At 38.1% G+C, this 16,747-nt stretch overlaps 1 protein-coding gene across 6 annotated transcripts in view; it reads right to left on the bottom strand.

Moving 5' to 3' along the window:
* The window catches only part of GPCPD1 (glycerophosphocholine phosphodiesterase 1), a 43,487-nt gene that overhangs the window by 2,469 nt on the left and 24,271 nt on the right, over positions 1–16,747 (bottom strand). For 5 of the 6 annotated variants that reach the window (XM_039568680.1, XM_039568683.1, XM_039568681.1 and 2 more), the window contains 12 exons: positions 15,138–15,381; positions 13,934–14,096; positions 13,710–13,842; positions 13,443–13,497; positions 11,783–11,875; positions 10,624–10,701; positions 9,746–9,785; positions 8,944–9,005; positions 8,004–8,069; positions 7,031–7,167; positions 6,105–6,240; positions 5,621–5,781 (listed from right to left, as the gene is read on the bottom strand). In XM_039568680.1, coding sequence (XP_039424614.1) covers positions 5,621–5,781; positions 6,105–6,240; positions 7,031–7,167; positions 8,004–8,069; positions 8,944–9,005; positions 9,746–9,785; positions 10,624–10,701; positions 11,783–11,875; positions 13,443–13,497; positions 13,710–13,842; positions 13,934–14,096; positions 15,138–15,381 — 1,368 coding nt within the window. Of the gene's footprint in view, positions 1–2,711; positions 2,813–5,620; positions 5,782–6,104; positions 6,241–7,030; positions 7,168–8,003; positions 8,070–8,943; positions 9,006–9,745; positions 9,786–10,623; positions 10,702–11,782; positions 11,876–13,442; positions 13,498–13,709; positions 13,843–13,933; positions 14,097–15,137; positions 15,382–16,747 lie in introns of all 6 variants that reach the window. The other variant, XM_039568684.1, reaches the window with a different exon arrangement.

Below are 16,747 nucleotides of genomic sequence, written 5' to 3'. Positions count from 1 at the left end.
CACTATTCTGGTGTAATTCATTATAAAGCAAAAGCATTGGTGCTCCTGTAACCTAACTTTGGTACACCACCTGTTGTGACAAGGATATGTCCTGACTTCCCAAGATTCATTTCTAATATCAGCATGTTTATATCCAAAATTTTAATCTTGGTATCCAGCTGCTCTCACTTTTAGCTGTTGCAGGTTTATCTCCTTCAAATGAAAACTTCTGCAAAAAAGTACCATTGCTTCCACCTTAGTCTTTTAAGAATGTTCATGCTTCATTTATGATTCTGTCAAGAAAGTAGTCTGGTTTTATTTCATCATCCTTTGCCTCTCACACATTTTCAAAATATGCCCAAAAGGAACCAACACCGCAACCAAAACAATGCAGTGCTGATGTGAGAGTGCAAGGTGCCCTTTCACCCTGACAAGCCAACTTGTGAACTGCTGGCAACTCCAAGACACCAAAAAACAACATGCAGCTCAAAGACTGGTACAATAATAGGATTCAAGAAAGGAAACACTTCCACAGGAAATACTGATATGGATCACAGTAAGACTGAGGACAGTTTCTGTGAAGAAACTCCTAGAAGTGAGATAGATGCTATCCAGTCTGATGAAATTTAAATTACTTGCACAGCTCTTATAATCCAATACAGGCCTAAGATATGACCCAGATTTGCCTAATAAAAGCTTTCTGCAAAATTAAAGCTCTACCTGCCTTCCTTCCTCCCTGTGCTTTCTTCAGCTGAGACATTATGAATTCCCTTGTGAATTCCAGACAAAACACTGACAGTTGAAGGTAGTTTTCTATATAAAAAACACTTTAGGAACTAAGAACATGAAGTCCTTCCCATCAGTTAGACACTTGAATAGCAAAGGCATGGTTCTTCTAAGCCCCTTGTTCCTAGAACATGTCTAAGCACGTTGCTAAGCAGCTTCTGGCAAATATTTTATTAGTTCTTTACTACAACAAGTATAAATTCTGTAGCTCCTGCTTCATTCTAAATTCTTTTCAATTGAGATTCTGGATGAATTCAACCCTCCAAGCTCCTTGCAAACTGTCCACTAGAGCCAGTTCACTCCAATGCGTGTATAGAGCTTCTTTCAAACCAAAGGCAGAGAAGACAACTCAAAGCACAGCCACACTTGTACTTCAAAATTTCTTGACCCTATGTTTTGTTTGGGTCCACAAAAATACACCACCAGTTTGCAGAAACAGAGGCTCCAGGACTTCTCTAATTATTTCCAACATCACTATAAACTCTCATTTCCCTATCTTTCATTTTTCAACAGGACAATTATTTTTAAGTAACTATGCAAAGTTTTTCCATCTAACCTCCTATTAAGCAAGCCCTGCAGAAGACTGAAGTCCTTCAAACACTACTTTTTTAAGTAAGCACCTTCTACAAAAGGCTTGCAGGACTTTGCAGGGCTATGCAGGGGGTGTAACACTGATGTGTTTGGCTCCTGTCAGGTGTTCTGCAACCTTTGAAAACACATATAAGACAAGAGGCAGCAGCACTAAAATACTGTTTTCATGCTCAAAAGATTTTCTCAAGCTTTTGATTAAAGCTTTTCACTTTTCTTTAGATCTCAAGGAAAACTTGAATTCACAAAGCAGGGCAGCCTTAGACTGTCATTACACAACATCTTAATTCAATCACTGAGTAGATTACAAATCAACTAATACTACACTTCCTACACATATCCATGCTGTTATTTAAGTAACATGCAGCTTCAGGCAAACAGGGCAGCCCAGATTTCAGCAGTCTTCTGCTTTTGAGAAGTGTTTAAAATGCTTTTGCCTTGACTGCCAGCTAAATTTGTGTAAATGTTGGGAAGTTACTAATACCAGTCAAGCACAGCTTTGGCCTGCAAATGCAACATGCAGCCTACGGAACTGTAGTGTTTGGACAAAGCTCTCATGGAAAAGCTCTCAGCATCCATATTTTAGAAATACTGACTTAGTATTTTTATGCAGTTCTGTGGATTATTCAACAAACAATATTCAGATCATGTAAAGTGAATGAGAAAAGATGATGCAAGTGTAAGCTAGCACCCAATCCCTCTCCACATTGGTATTTAATATACAGCCAGCAGGTGTAAAAACACAAAGCTGCATTGTTCTTACTGAGTTAAGGATATTCAAATACAGAAACATTTCCTGGACTGTTTACAAAGCCTATCCAGGATAAAAATACCAGATAAATCACCTCAGAAATCCCACTTTAAAATTCAGCATTTTCACCAAGCCAGGATTTCACTACAATAGGTTGAAGTTTCTGCTCTAATTAAAATCTAAACATCAGACTAATAAAGCATTTTAAGGATGAGATTTCTGTGCAGACAGAAGATACCCAGTCATGCACATAAAGTAATTTTCTGTGTAAGGGCCCAAATAAAAGCCTGAAGGCAGACATGGCACCTTTCTGTAGAGGTTGCCCTTTTAATACAAGTAATTTGGTTAAACACTGAGATGAATGGTAGTTAACAGTAGAGTATCATCCCAGCAACTGCACCAGAACATCTGTTCAGATTAATGACTTTGGGTGTGTGTAATAATCTGCAGCCCAAGTGGAGAAAGGCCTGGATGGGGGGCAGGGAACGCATTTGTGTTCTTTCCTCTGCCCCAGTGGGATCAGCCTTTTAATATTGTTGGCATTTGTAAGCTTCCCAGATTTAGTCTTGCAGTTTTTCTCCATGCAAAGCAAAGCCAGACCCCCTACCTGCATTTTTTTTTGCCCAGTGCTTGGTATCCCCAACTTTTGGTACTCAGGACACAGTTTTTCTGCCATCTTCACAACTGGCTACAGTGTTTTGGTCAATTCTACATGGATGATTAAGTTTGGAGAAAACAGCTTACAGAAATAATCTCTATGCACACAGTTCATAATCTCAGAAATAACTACTGCACACAGTAACTCAGGGCCACATACAAGCAACCTAAAATTCAACAGAATTCCTCTATTCACTTCCTAAATTATTCAGATAATTAGCACTTGAGATGGTGTAAGCAAAGGTCTAGTAAACAGCAACAAAAACCACCATATTAGATAAATATCTGGACTTGGCAACAAATCCAGAAAACAAAAATTCTGCAGAAACCATGGAAGAGGCACCATCTTAAATCCACCCTGGAAATATTCTGGAATTTGAAGACACAATGATAGCATGAACTGGCTTTACACTAAAACAGATTACTGCAGTCCTACTTATTTCTAGGCCTTGGAACAGTCATGTACATCTCTCTCTCTCTCTCTCTCATGCTGCTCTTTAAATTTAATTTTAAATTTATTTATTTCTAAACTTCAAATAGCACAGAATATGGATGCTGACACCATATCTATTTAAACTCTTAATAATATTTAAACTCTTCAAGTCTCAAATAATCTGAAAAGCTGCCTCTTTACCCAGCAGCTCCAACTGTGAGTGAGAACAGTTGCTGCCAGGTTTTACATTCCCACATTCTGGACTTGCAGGTACCACCTGCATTTCAAAATGTCCACCTTGAGACATACAATGCCACCTTCAGAAGGTGCCACCTTCATATTCCTTCCAAGACCTGTACTAAGACTGAATTTAATTTTATTCAGACAATTAGGAAATCCCGAGAAATAATTAAGAATTGCAAAGGGACATCCCATTATTTGTTTTGGCCTACAGAAAAAACACAAAGGAAATGACATTTAGAAATTACACTTAACAAGCCTGAAGTAACAGCTTTGGAGTTAATACTAATTTTGGGGTTCCTCTCCAAAAAATGGGAAGATGTTGAAATGGAAGTGATAGAGGAGGCAGGCAGCGAGAGGAGAGATGAACACTATGAAGAATCCAGATGATCTCAACAGTGCAGGAAGGTTAAGCATTTTTTGTTCAGTTAAATCCACATGGGAATTCAGCCTTCCCTTGGCTTTTGATAACCAATTGGCTGGTTATCAAAAGGTGAGATAAAAGGTGTTCTACTATCCCACCACAACTAAAATCACACCAAACAGTACAAAAGGACACATGAGGTGACATGTAGCTGACTTGCAGCCTTGACATAAACGCCACAACATCTAAGAAGTGTTGAGTATCTAAAGCAATAAAAGCAACATGAAGTCAGAAATTAGGCTGCTTTGCTGTTTTACCATAGTAGTGAGTATCTGTTGTACAAGGAGTAATTAACAACTCTGGAAGGCTGGATTAGTAGCCATGAGATGAACAGACATTTTAAGAACACTTTATGCAGCAGTATTTGATTAAAACACCCCACCAATAATGTATCACTGTAACTTATGCATACCATAGAATAAAATTCCATTACCCTGTGATTGCATACTACATAGTTAGAGGATTGTTTCACCTGCATTCTAGTCCAGAGGCATTTCTCATCAACTAAAGGCAGCCCCAATCCTGAGCTGTAGCAGAGGTACAGCACACAGCTCTGCTGTAGCAGGAAAGAGGACTTATGTGCCAATGTCCTCAGTCTGAAGCTGATCCCCACTGTAAAAATCTAGTTATTCTTTTTGTACTGCCAGTGAATAGGAGACATTCTGTACAGCACAAGAAGTGAGACCTCTGGAAAACCAGGGAAGCAATGGGCCCACCACTCTGAAAGGATTCTCAGCAGTCAACAACAGATTGAAGAAAGTTAACTATTTTTTCACACCGAGAGCCTAGAGCTCAGAGTAAACATATTTGATCTCCTGCCCCTAGATATGGTTAAACTGACTCTCAGTTTTCACTTTACAAAACAGAGCCTTTGACAATTATTGATCCCCCTTCCTTTGTTTTTTTGGTTTGGGGTTTTTTTTTCAGGTAAAACACTATACAAAGCAATACTCTTGCTAAAGCAGAAGGTTTGAAAGCTTTCTATAATTTGAAACTTCAGTTACACTTAATGCTTTCCCAGTTACAAATTCTTTCTTATCTATCAGAAATTGATTTAAATTCAGCTTCTCAAATTAAATTTCATTTCATAATGATGAATTTCACATCTTCAAAGATAAAAGAGCTAAAACTTCGGGGTTTTGTAAACAACCAAATAACACAACACTACTTCTGTTCAAATATTTAACACAGTATTCTGATGTCTGTACCTGAATTTTTGTATGTAACAGCTACTTTCTGAAGTGACTGATGTGGCAGTTTGCCCTCGAGTCACTCCAAACTAATTTTAATAGGAAAAATGCTGAATTCACAGCTTTGAAACACAGCAGAATGTTGGCAATAGTTAAAATCATTCGTTTAAGTTGTGTTAGCTATTTCCACAACTTAACGTAGAATGCTGAAACTTTCAGTCAAACAAATAACATTTTCCTCACTGTACCACATATATAACTTAAAAATTACTATCATGAGTATTAGTAGCACCTTAAACGTGTATGCCATGCACTAGTTCTTTAAAGGATCAAATTACATTTATGTCAATCTCAGGAAAAACAAAAGTTACTTTGCTTCATATATACAGCTGAAAGAGTGGGAATTGGTGTTAGACTTGCTCTTGATCTGGGTCTTTGGGCTTCTTGTACTTTCTGTACCCAGTCAACCAAGAAGCAACGTGAAATTTCACCAGAATCAAGATACAACAGTTTTCTAAGCTTGATGATGGTAGTGATTATGATTATTATTTTAAAAAGCCACAACTAAGTACCTGTCATATATTAGCCCATGAACACCATATTCTCTCAACTTCTTCCTGTTATCCGGGTCATTTGCATCATCACCCCATGAAAAAATAACCAGGCCTTTGGATATGGCCCGTTTGATAAACGCTGGATTCCTCAGCAGATCTTCAGAGTGCACGTTAATTCCCTGAAATACAACAGACTTCAATTAAAACCCACATTTCTGAAACACTTACATCAGCTTGTTTAATCTTTTGACACTGGCAGCTCCTTACCATTTCATCCACAGTAATAAAAATTTATTTAATACAATTAGAGAGTTTATTTATAGTGCTATTTTTTAAACACTGTATTAAAAAAACATGTGAAACTATGGACATTATTTTGGCAGTTACCCAATATTAGTGTATTTATTTTATGAGGTTAGCTGTAATTTAATGTATTAGTGTCAAAATGATAGATTTAAAACAAGCAGTAATAATTTAGTCTGATTTTAACGTGTCAGCTTACCAGCAAGTTTTCAAACTGTGCAAAGTTAATGGCAATCGGAGTTGTGCGAGATCTGAGATCCATAAGCTCTGGATAGAGTTTAGATTCCCCTTGAGTGAGAAACAACACAGGATACTTGTTTTGCTTATGCCGGATCCTGCCAGGAAAAAAGCCCACAAGTAGCAAATGAAAAAAATAAAAGTGAAAAAACAAAAAGCAGGGAACTTTGATCTCACTGTTTCGAGGGGAACTCCTCTCTTTCCTGCATGTTCTTCTAGTTCCTAGCTGCTGCAAGGAGATGGTCCCACAGTTTAGCATCAAACTGTGTGACAAACTGCTCAACTGATTCCTTTTGCCACTACTGGAGATTAACACACAGGTCAAGGGAAGCTAGACTTCATGTTGAACTCAGCCCCACATCCTCAAAAAGTTTATGCAAAATCCCTGAAGGCCATTTAATTCTGTAATTTTCTTTTTAAATGGACATTAGATTCATGATAATCACCAAGATCCATGATAAGAATTTCTAAACATGGTTAATATACAGCCCCTAACCTTACTGATGTATTTTTCAAGTTGGATACTCTAACAAGATGATTTGGTTCCTAAGTTAGGCTTGCACACCCCTCAAGTATGACTGAAAAAGACTTTGGGATACCAGAAGAAACCATGACCTTTTTTGTTGTGCTAAGAAAGAGTGAAGCATCCAGGAAGACACTTGACAAAAATATCCACTATGACTTTATTCTCCAATTTTATTTTTGGCTCATTTCAGATGGCAAAGTGGTCTCATTTCAGTTCCCAACTATTCTGGCACCTTAAGTACATGTTCTAAGCAAAACAGCTGTTATTTATTTCCTGTGTGTATTCTTACGTACAAAGTAAATTTTACCAAATAAAAATAAATGTTAAAAACAAAGGACATTATTTCTCTCTTCTTAACTTACATTGTACAAATATCTGCATGAAAAGAAGAAAACACAATTCTTCTTCCTCCAGCATTCATCAAAACAGTTTTCAGAATAATATCTAGAAAAAGGTTCATGTCAAAGTAAGTTGACAAGTTGCCATCCCATTGTCCATCCTAGAAAAAGAAAGCACAAGTTGGAGTCACTTAAATTAATTCTTACTAAAATTATTTTAACTAGCAATGGTCTCTCATTCAACCTGAGCAAAGTGAGAATTCAACTGGCCAGCGTGAATGCAGAAGTCAGTCCTTCAGTCTGTTGAGTGCTGGTTACAGCTCTCCAGGACTGACAGCCTGTGAGGTGCAGCTGAATTCTCACAGCAGTAAGATTCACTGAAAAATTCCCTGTCTCCCCATCACTCTAGGCACTCTAGGAAGCCTATTCTAATCTCAAAAACACAAAGAAATTCCCCAAAGACCAACAATTATAGCAGCTACTCTCTGTTGTTATTTCTAGCACACGGACTTCTGCCTACCACTCTCCTTAGCTTCCTTCCCCCACTCCAGGCTTCCAATCCCAGCCTTTACAACCATTTCCCTCTGGACTGAGTGCTACACAGTCCAGCTGAGTCTGCAATCCTGCTGACTAGAAGCAAACAGCAGCTTGCATTACTGCACCTTGTTGTAGCTGCTCCTGCACTGGGCCAGGAGAAGCTGAATTTCTTGGCACTTTCCTGCCTGCCCTGTTGTGATCTGTTGACTTTTTAAGGTCTCTACCAAAAGCAGTCTGAGCTGCATTATGAACTCAGTCCTATAAATACTTTCTATCATTTTAAGAATAAGTTTGTTCATTCGTTGGAGTGGTGCCATTATACCCCCAGTTTCAAAAATAATGCATTATAAAAAAAAAGGCACATAAACCTTCAAAAATGATGCCTTTGCAGCTCATAAATTGTCACATCAAATCACAAGCTTTAGCCGTAGGAATGTAAATCACATGTATGTTTACTTACCCTTTGCTGGGAGATCCATTTTATTTCTATGTTGAACCCAACATCTTTAGAAACAGACTCCAGCACCTGAAAAAAATTCATTATGAAGAGACCCCACAGCAAAGGAGGACAACAAAGCACTATGAAGGTAATTATTGGGAGAATTGGAATTTAATGCTAATGGTGTCTAACAGTAGAATTTAAAACCCTAGGTTTTTAACATTTTATACAACACACACCCCCTTTTCTACTCCAATCTAAACTTGATGAATACATAAAAATGGATAAAATCTTAAGGACAAGATCTTGGCAAGGTACAAATGAGAATCAATTCACATAAAGACATGTAAGAAATGCCCCATTTGTACTCCTACAGAAAAAATGGTCCTCCTCCTCTTTCGAGAAAGTTCTTTTGAATGCAAAAAGCATCTTAAGTTTTAAATCCAGGAGCTTGCCATTACAATGATACAGAAGTTCTTTCATGTGAAATTCTTTACAAGAATTATTTGCAAGGTGGTTTCAAAAGGTGGAGCTAACACAAGCAGTGCTCAGTAGGAACACACTGGAAATCTACTCAGCATTTCTCAGTGTCTGGCTCTGAGAGATGGACAAGACTCTGTGAGGAGCTGCCAAAGGCCAGGTGTGGTTTCTTTCAAAATTAGAAACAATTGTCAATGCATTAACAGGCAATGCCCACATGTTAACCAGCTATAAAACTGAGTGCACCCTGAGCTATACAGCTTGGGCTCGTGAATTCAGAAGCTTGAAACACACACAAACTATTACTTGTAAGCACTGAAAAGCCTTCAGTGTCCAAAAATAAAGCCTCTATTCTCAGTTGTAGCACTGACACCAGAGGCCTAAACCCAAAAATCAGTATTCCTTGCTACATGTGCAAAGCTGAAAGTAAAACACATGCGTTCATGTTCCACAATCATCTTGCTTCATACTCACTACTTACTCTTTGCAGAGAAGGAAATGGCTGTGTCTCACAAGCAGAGTTCTCTTCCTCTTTAAAAGATGCTGGAAAGAAATATAAAATATTGAATTAAAACAAACAGAAGCATAATCCCAGTAACGCCAGCAAGAAAAGACTGGCTCCAAATTATAAGTGAACAATGAAACCAGGTCTCCCTTTGGATTACCTACACCTTTCCCTCTAATACTGACATACTCCAACGCCTGTTTTGGAATTTAAAAACTTGCCACAATATAGATCAGAATGGCTTCTCCCATCCCTTACCACTTCACTCACTGAATCACATCCAGAAGAAGCCTTGCCTATCAAGGCTTATTTCTTTTATTTTTTTAGATTTTATCTTTTCCTATACAGGTAGGATGTGTGAGGTAATTTGCTTTCCCTACAAAGGGAATAATTTGGGCCAAAAATTTACAGCACTGATGAGACACCCTACACAGCAGTTACCAAAGTTTTTGTCAGCAGTTCTCAAGAGCTGAAGGTACAGTCAGAGAAGCATAAGGTGGAAACATTAGTGGCAATTTCGTTATGATTATTCAGATATATATATTGTTCTATACATTTGCCTTCTACCCTTCTGTCCCCGCTTCCCAAGGGAGTAACTTCTGTTCAGGAAGTAAAGTTCTTCCCAGTAAAGAACTCTACAGCATGCACAAAAATTACCTACATAAGCATTTAGAAATGTTTGGGACAAACATGATTAGAACAAGCAACTGCAACCACAGAATTTATATAATTACATGGTAGCACACCAGTGCCAAGACTCTTCCAAACTAGTACATACCATTGTGATCTTTTACTTTCAGGGCCGTCACGTGAGCCAGCTGAAGAGCACAAGAGCAACATTAACACTCTACCCATACAGATCTTCCTACATGTAAAACGTAACTAATTTTGCTTGTAAATAGTTCTGAAGTTTAAAAGTCCATTATAGACAAAGTTTTAGTCACTTATTAAAGAATAAAGGACATCTAGTACATGTCACAATTTTCTTTAAAACTTTGTTTTAAAGATTTCAAGGGAAGCTCAAAAGCAAACTGAAAATATTCTTACTGAAAATTCAGAAATCATGTTAAGAGTAAACCCACACATACTATAATTCAACATCAAGATGTGAAAAAGTCTGAACACTAATCCCTCCTCTGTGGTTCAATCCAGTGCAGAGGGCTGACCTGTTTTATATTACAGTCACACATACTGAGCTAGAATCAGGCCAGACACGGCCAACTCCCTTACTCCGTTCAAATTCTCTCTCTACAAAAAGGAGTGGACCAAGTAATTATAAATAAAAAGAATCGTGTGGTTCTTGGACCAGCCAGATGCCTTCCTTGACTGAGAACAGGTATCTCAGCAGGGTCTTCAGTAGCCCAGTCATCCCCTGACTTTCTTTTAATGTAGGCAGGGCACTTCTGTTTGGAAGGTAGAGCAGTTCAACATTTGAAAATTAGATACCATATTTCTAGAGGATAAAAGTAATGAAATTTATCCAAGTTGTAACAATGGTGCAAAAGTATTTTTCTTGGAATTAACTAACTGTTCTGTTTGTACAATTTTTAAACTGTACTCTCCCAAACTATCTATACCTACTCCCAAAACCTCTAAGCTTCATACACAATTTGAAATTCTACACGCAGTATATTGTACTAGCCAAGGTAACAATACCTTTAATAACTGCAGCTGATCAAATGTGAGTTCTTTGACTGCAATCTCAAACAGTTCCAAAGGCTCTGTGTCCAGTTTCTTTGAAGAGAACCAACACATAATTAAACATCACGGAAAACAATAAAAAAACCTTACACACTCTTTATATAGTAGCATTAAAGGCAACTAATGTTTCCTATTTTATTGATAAAGATACAAGTGATATCTTATGATTAAGATGATCAATTTTCAAGAGAACACAGGCACTTAAAAGCATAAAACAGATGTCAATTTGAAAAAAAACAGTGTTTGGTCTTTCATGCAAGTCAGAGGCTTTAAAGTTCTTTCTTCTCGAAAGGTTAGCAAAATCATTCTGTAAAAACTTGATTGGGTAATGTATTCAGGAAAGATGTTTGCAAGTAAAGAAATGCAGTAAAAAATAGTCCAAGGCAGTTCAGTTTACTGCTGTTTATCCAATGTTTCAAACTAAAAAAAAAAGATAAGTGTCCTGGGGTAAAACTGAGGCACACACACACTCCCCACTCCCAAAATAAAGATCCGGTGTCAAAAAAATTCTGTCCATTTCTCACTTTCCCTCTTCACTAAGAAATTTTTACTGAGCAAGACAATACTGAGTGAAGACACACTGAACAGTCATTCCCCTCAGTCAAAGTTCCATTTCCACAACTGTTCAAAACCAAGCTTCTTATAAAGTGCAATACTGCAATGGGTGTGGGAGTCTGAAGACACAAAACTCAGTGCCAAGAAGACAGAGCAGTGTGCTCTGCAATCTCTCTCTGGATTCACTGCCAGAACTAGGAGAGAAGATAACCAGAACAGGACAGAATGCAAACATTCAGGCCTGAATCTAAGACAGTCCCATAGGCCCCACTGAATATAGTGGAGTTGTCTTGTTTTTCCTTCCAAATCTTAAATCAAACAGAAGCTAAATAATAAGCACAACGTAGGCTTGAAGAGTGCCAAATCACACATCTGAAAGGCTGTTGCTACAACATCGAAAGGAAAAACTCAGCTTCCCTGCTCTATGCACAAAGTAATGCTGCATATTTATTCCCATTCCATCCCTTGAGTCCCCAGAATTATTTCTATGAGAGCTTGACATTTTAAGTTTCTAGAATGGTCATATTTATAAATAAAATACAGATCTCATCTTCCTTACCTTTTTCATGGCCATGCAACACGTGAGATCGTGGTATACTATAGGCACATGATCTTTAGAAAGATGTACATCAAATTCCACATATGCTGCTCCCTGCAGGAAATCGAAAAACACACAGAACAAAACAAAAGCCCGTTAATTACTTATGCACAAGGACTATAGAACTGCATGCAAGTATTGTCAAGCATTCACAGGTCCTAGACATCAAGCAGAAGTTGAATACAACTGGCTGTTACCAGTTAAATCATGGTCAGCAATGGATTGATTATCAATGATGAAAGAATTACATGGCAAATTATCTTAATTACCGTAATACAGCTCATATATATGTGTGTGTGTCTATCTATCTTGCTTCATCTTGTAAACCCTCTAGTAAGACTCAAGTCTTATAAACCTGATTACAGAGAAAGACTAAGATGATATTTTTAGATACAGATGTTTTAAACATAGATGCCTTTGAGGCATCTTCCTCCCTCCTCCCCACCACCACACCAAGAGACAAGTGATGGCTCCATACTGCCAAGGCTTTAGGGAGATATTCCATATAGGAACAAAATTCTGGAGTCACTAGTGACTAACACAGTAAGAGCAAGGACAGAAATAGCTGCATCCAGTATTCTCCTGCCCTTTTCAGCTGTATGTGCTTTTCTGTTAGGCTTTTAAAAAGGAAGAAAGATCCAAAAGCTCTAAGCACAGTCTTTTGAAAAAGAGGGAGGGCCAGAAGGAAAGAGGAACACACAGTAACAGGTTTGGGTTTTTTTACTTATACTGACTGTCTGCAAATAATTCCTTTGAAGGCCTCCAAGAATACCATTCATCAAATTATCACCCTGACACACACTTTTTCAATCAGCACAAAAAGAAAATAGGACATGGGGTTTTTTTCAGCCATTTTCTCAGCAGAAATATTTTCAGAGTGGTGGTTTTCAGCCTTTTCAATCTGCAAATAGATAAAAGCACTTGTCTGGTGATGCTGCTGATGACTTCACAGCAAATTTCTGCCTCAATGCATATTTCTTGTGAGCATTTTATTTCTCTAAACATGTAGTGTCCACTCAGGGATTAAGAACTACTGTTCAAAACAGTAATTTAGTAGCTACAGTTTTTTCAGTGATCAAGATTACTGCAAGGAATAAAAGTGACCACCTCCATCACAGAATTTAGGCACATGGAGCTATTATCTCCCAAACTGGAAGTTCTGTCTTAGGATTCCAAGTCTTCACTGCAGCAAGCACCAAAACAAGGATTGGTTTATTCTACCAGCTCAGCTCCCAAGTCACATTTTCAGAGAGCAAGTTTCAGTACACAGCAGTCCCTGAGCACGACCTTTGCCACCTGAGAGGATTAGGACAGACTCTAGCAGTGCCAAAATTTTATTCATTTATTCAAACTGCCTGTACAGGGTTGAGATTAAAATTCTCCTTGTATTAGAACACAACCAGAATGTACTACATGGAAGTTTTGATTTTTTTAAGGAACTTGAGAGTGAGAGTCTAATCTACTATTAACTTCCCATTACTCAGGCAATTTCCACAGTGGTTTGATATCATTTACATCAGCGCAATTACCGTTCACTGTATTGAATCATGCAAATTAATCATACAAGCCAACCTAGTTTGCACAACACAGGTGCTGTGTGTATGAAAATGTGTGTACATACATGACTGGCAGCACTCTTCAAGGATGCAATGGTATTCTCTTGAACTTTAGCAAGCCTGAAAAAAAACCAAGAAAAAGGGTTTGTTAGGTGCCTTATAGCACAGAATTGAAACAACAGAAATACAAATCAGAAGTTTTTGTTGTAGAGAACACCCATGTTTGATATTGAAGTGACTTAAATAGTTGCAGCGTTTTAAACTCTCTGCTTCCTCAACAGATGTCAGTGAAATGAAACAATCTCCCCAGTCTAAAATGCAAACAAACTTACTTAGCTGTTGTTGTAGAATTCCCTGCTCCCCTGTGTCCAACATCCAGAGTTGTCCTTGGTTTCCAGTATTTTGCATATGAAGCCTGCATATCACAAGTGTATCCCTGGATTGGTTTAATTATTATGTAGTCCACTGCAAGAAAAACAGCAATGCTTCACACGTCAGTAAACAGCAGATGGCTTTGAGGAAAAGTTATCTACATCAGTGTTGGGATCAACTGTACCTCTAACTTTTCCAATTGTCTTCCTTGGATTTCTGCTCATAATAGCAAGTGTAAGAATTCCAGCACTCTTTCCGAGTTCTGCAATTGTGGATGACAGGAGGCAGGCAGAGCCTACATGACCTGGGAGCACATCATCTTGTACTACTTTCTCACCTAAATCTTCCTAAAAACAAAACAAACAAAAACCCAAAACCCCTACTGTTAGATATAAGTGAGAATTCTAAACAAACTCTTCTGTCTTGCTCCTCAGGACACAACACAAGTTTCTTGTGTGTTACAGAAAACACTAATTTCAGGCTAAAATTGTTTGATGCACCAGTGAGTTACAAATTACTATCAGGAATATGAAAATGTTGATGGAAATCTACAAAACTCACACTTGTCTTTGATATCCCTTACGTTTGAAAAGCTTTTCAGATCAAAATTACATGCACAGAATAGTCTGTCTTCTAAAATGCCCACGTCACGTTTAGAACAAAAATTAACTGGAATAATATAGATGCTTAAAACTCTAAAAAACTTTGTATGTACTTGCAGGGAAGAACTAACATGCAGAATGTGCACTTGACCATAGTCAAGTTCAGGAACTATGCAGACACTTCACAATTAAGACTGTAAGTGATCTTGAAACCATTTTCAGACCAAAAAGAGAATGCTTAAGACACTTTGTTCTGCGTAAGTTGCTTTCTTTTAAAAAGAACTTCAAATATTAATATCTTTCAGGGCAAAAAATAGTGCAAAATAACAGACACAGTGGTGAGAATCCAGTTTTAATTTGCACTACTTAGTTCAGAGGAATCTCTTTTGCTTATAACAAACATTTAGATTCGGTAATTGTGATATAACCAGTTCATATACACATTGTTCAGGTTCAAGCAGGAGAAGCATAACTTAGCTCTGGTAAAGGATTAATATCAAACCAACCTAACAGCATGCAATACAGCACACACACAGATTCAAGTCTAATTTGTACTGACTTCTAAATAAGCAGAACTGAAAAACTTTCCGTGGCACATCAAGAAGACTCACAAAACCTTTCTACAAAATGGGCTGGGAGTCAATAGTCTCATACTTGTGTAAACAAAAATCCAAAAGATCAAGAATATCAGGCAGTAGCCCTGTTTCAAAAGTGAAATCTTCACAATAATTGACTCGAGCTCCAAAAGGCAGACTGCAGCTGCTTCTTAGATGTAAAGAGACATACCTCAAAAAAATCAAATATTAATTCCAAGTTATCAGGCTCCATGGTTTGTATTGTGTATTCTATCCACCGGTCCGGCTGCAAAGCATAGCCGCAGTCTGGCTGAGAGTGCCGACATTTGTAGTCGTCGTCACTGATTAAGGAGAACTCCACAGTGTTTGCCATTTTCTGAGGGACAGTAGGGGATGTCTTCTCTTGGCCCTCTTCGTCATCATCCTTCTCTAGGCCTTCTAGGGTTAATTTTACTCTACTCAACCAGAAACACAAAACAAATGGTTACGTCACTGGAGTGTCTTTGCAAATGATAAGGATTTAGGAAGAAGCTTGAGCAGGAGCTCATACAACACAAGAATTCTTCTCACCACCACCATCCACAGAACAGCACCGTATCCAGCAGGCCCTCACGTGAGCAAGAGTTCGCAGCCATTGTCTAGATAATATTTTAGTCAGATTTCAGTGCCCAAGTCACTGCTAAAAGCTGAACTTGGGTAAATATGAAAACTCTACTAGTGGTCTGAGAATTGGCACTCCACCAGACTATGTGGGCTGCCAAACAGACAGCCTGCCTGTACAGACTGACACCCATAATGCCGACAGGTTAATGAAAGGCACTGAAAACTGCAGTAAACATCAAGATCCAGACTTGAACACTGGTGGCTGCTGATGTATCTCTGGGATAAGGCAGTAAGTATACTGTTAGATGTAAGTAATAGAGGCTGAACTAATTTAGTCTTTTGAAAAATCCTAAATGAGCATTTAAACTGAATGCAATTTCTGAAAAATCCTGGACTGAGAAGCATAAGCCTCTCTATAAGACTCAGAATCCTTTATTATACCGAGCAAACCCTCCACACAAAATGAGTTACCCTCCACACAAAATGAGTTACATCAGTGATGTAAGCATACATGAGTAACCCAAAGCCCTTCCTGCACCATAGACACAGCAGACAGGATAAAAGATTATCATTTATAGATGCCAATTCACCAGGAAAACTGAAGTCATATCTCAAAGAAAAACTTACAATCATAGAAATCTATTACACCAAGTCCACATTATTAATCCTCATAAAAAAATAAAACCAACAAGTCACAACACAGGTACTCCAGAAACTTGAAAAATGTCACTGGCATAAACAAGTGACTGTTGCAGAAACTATTGGACAGATCCAATGTTTTAGGACAGAGTATTTAGTGAATGCATCCAGCTTATCAAATTTTATTTCAACCATTTAATTTAGACAAGAAGCTGGCTTCAGAAATTGCCCTCTTTACCTGCTATAACATGCAAGGAAAAAAGGCAAAGCTGTAGAGAACACAATGTAAGTATTAAATCTACTGAAGAGTGTCATATTAAATAAACCTTCCCCTCATCAGAAAATCTGGAATTGGTTGGGAGAGGCAATCAAATCAAAACTGGAAAAAAAGCAATCTATCAAGTATCACAGAACCACAGAATGGTTTGGGTTGGAAGGGATCTTAAAAATCATCCAGTTCTAACCCCCTACCACAGGCAGGGGCACCCACTCGACCAGGTTCCTCCAAGCCCTATCCAACTTGGCCTTGAACACTTCCCAGGATTCAGCACCAACAACTCAGGACAACCTGTGCCAGTC

Source organism: Corvus cornix, chromosome 3 (genome assembly GCF_000738735.6).
Source record: "Corvus cornix cornix isolate S_Up_H32 chromosome 3, ASM73873v5, whole genome shotgun sequence".
NCBI classification, from domain to species: domain Eukaryota; kingdom Metazoa; phylum Chordata; class Aves; order Passeriformes; family Corvidae; genus Corvus; species Corvus cornix.
The sequence above is the reverse complement of the archived record's forward strand: the minus strand, read 5'-3'. Positions and strand labels throughout refer to the sequence as shown.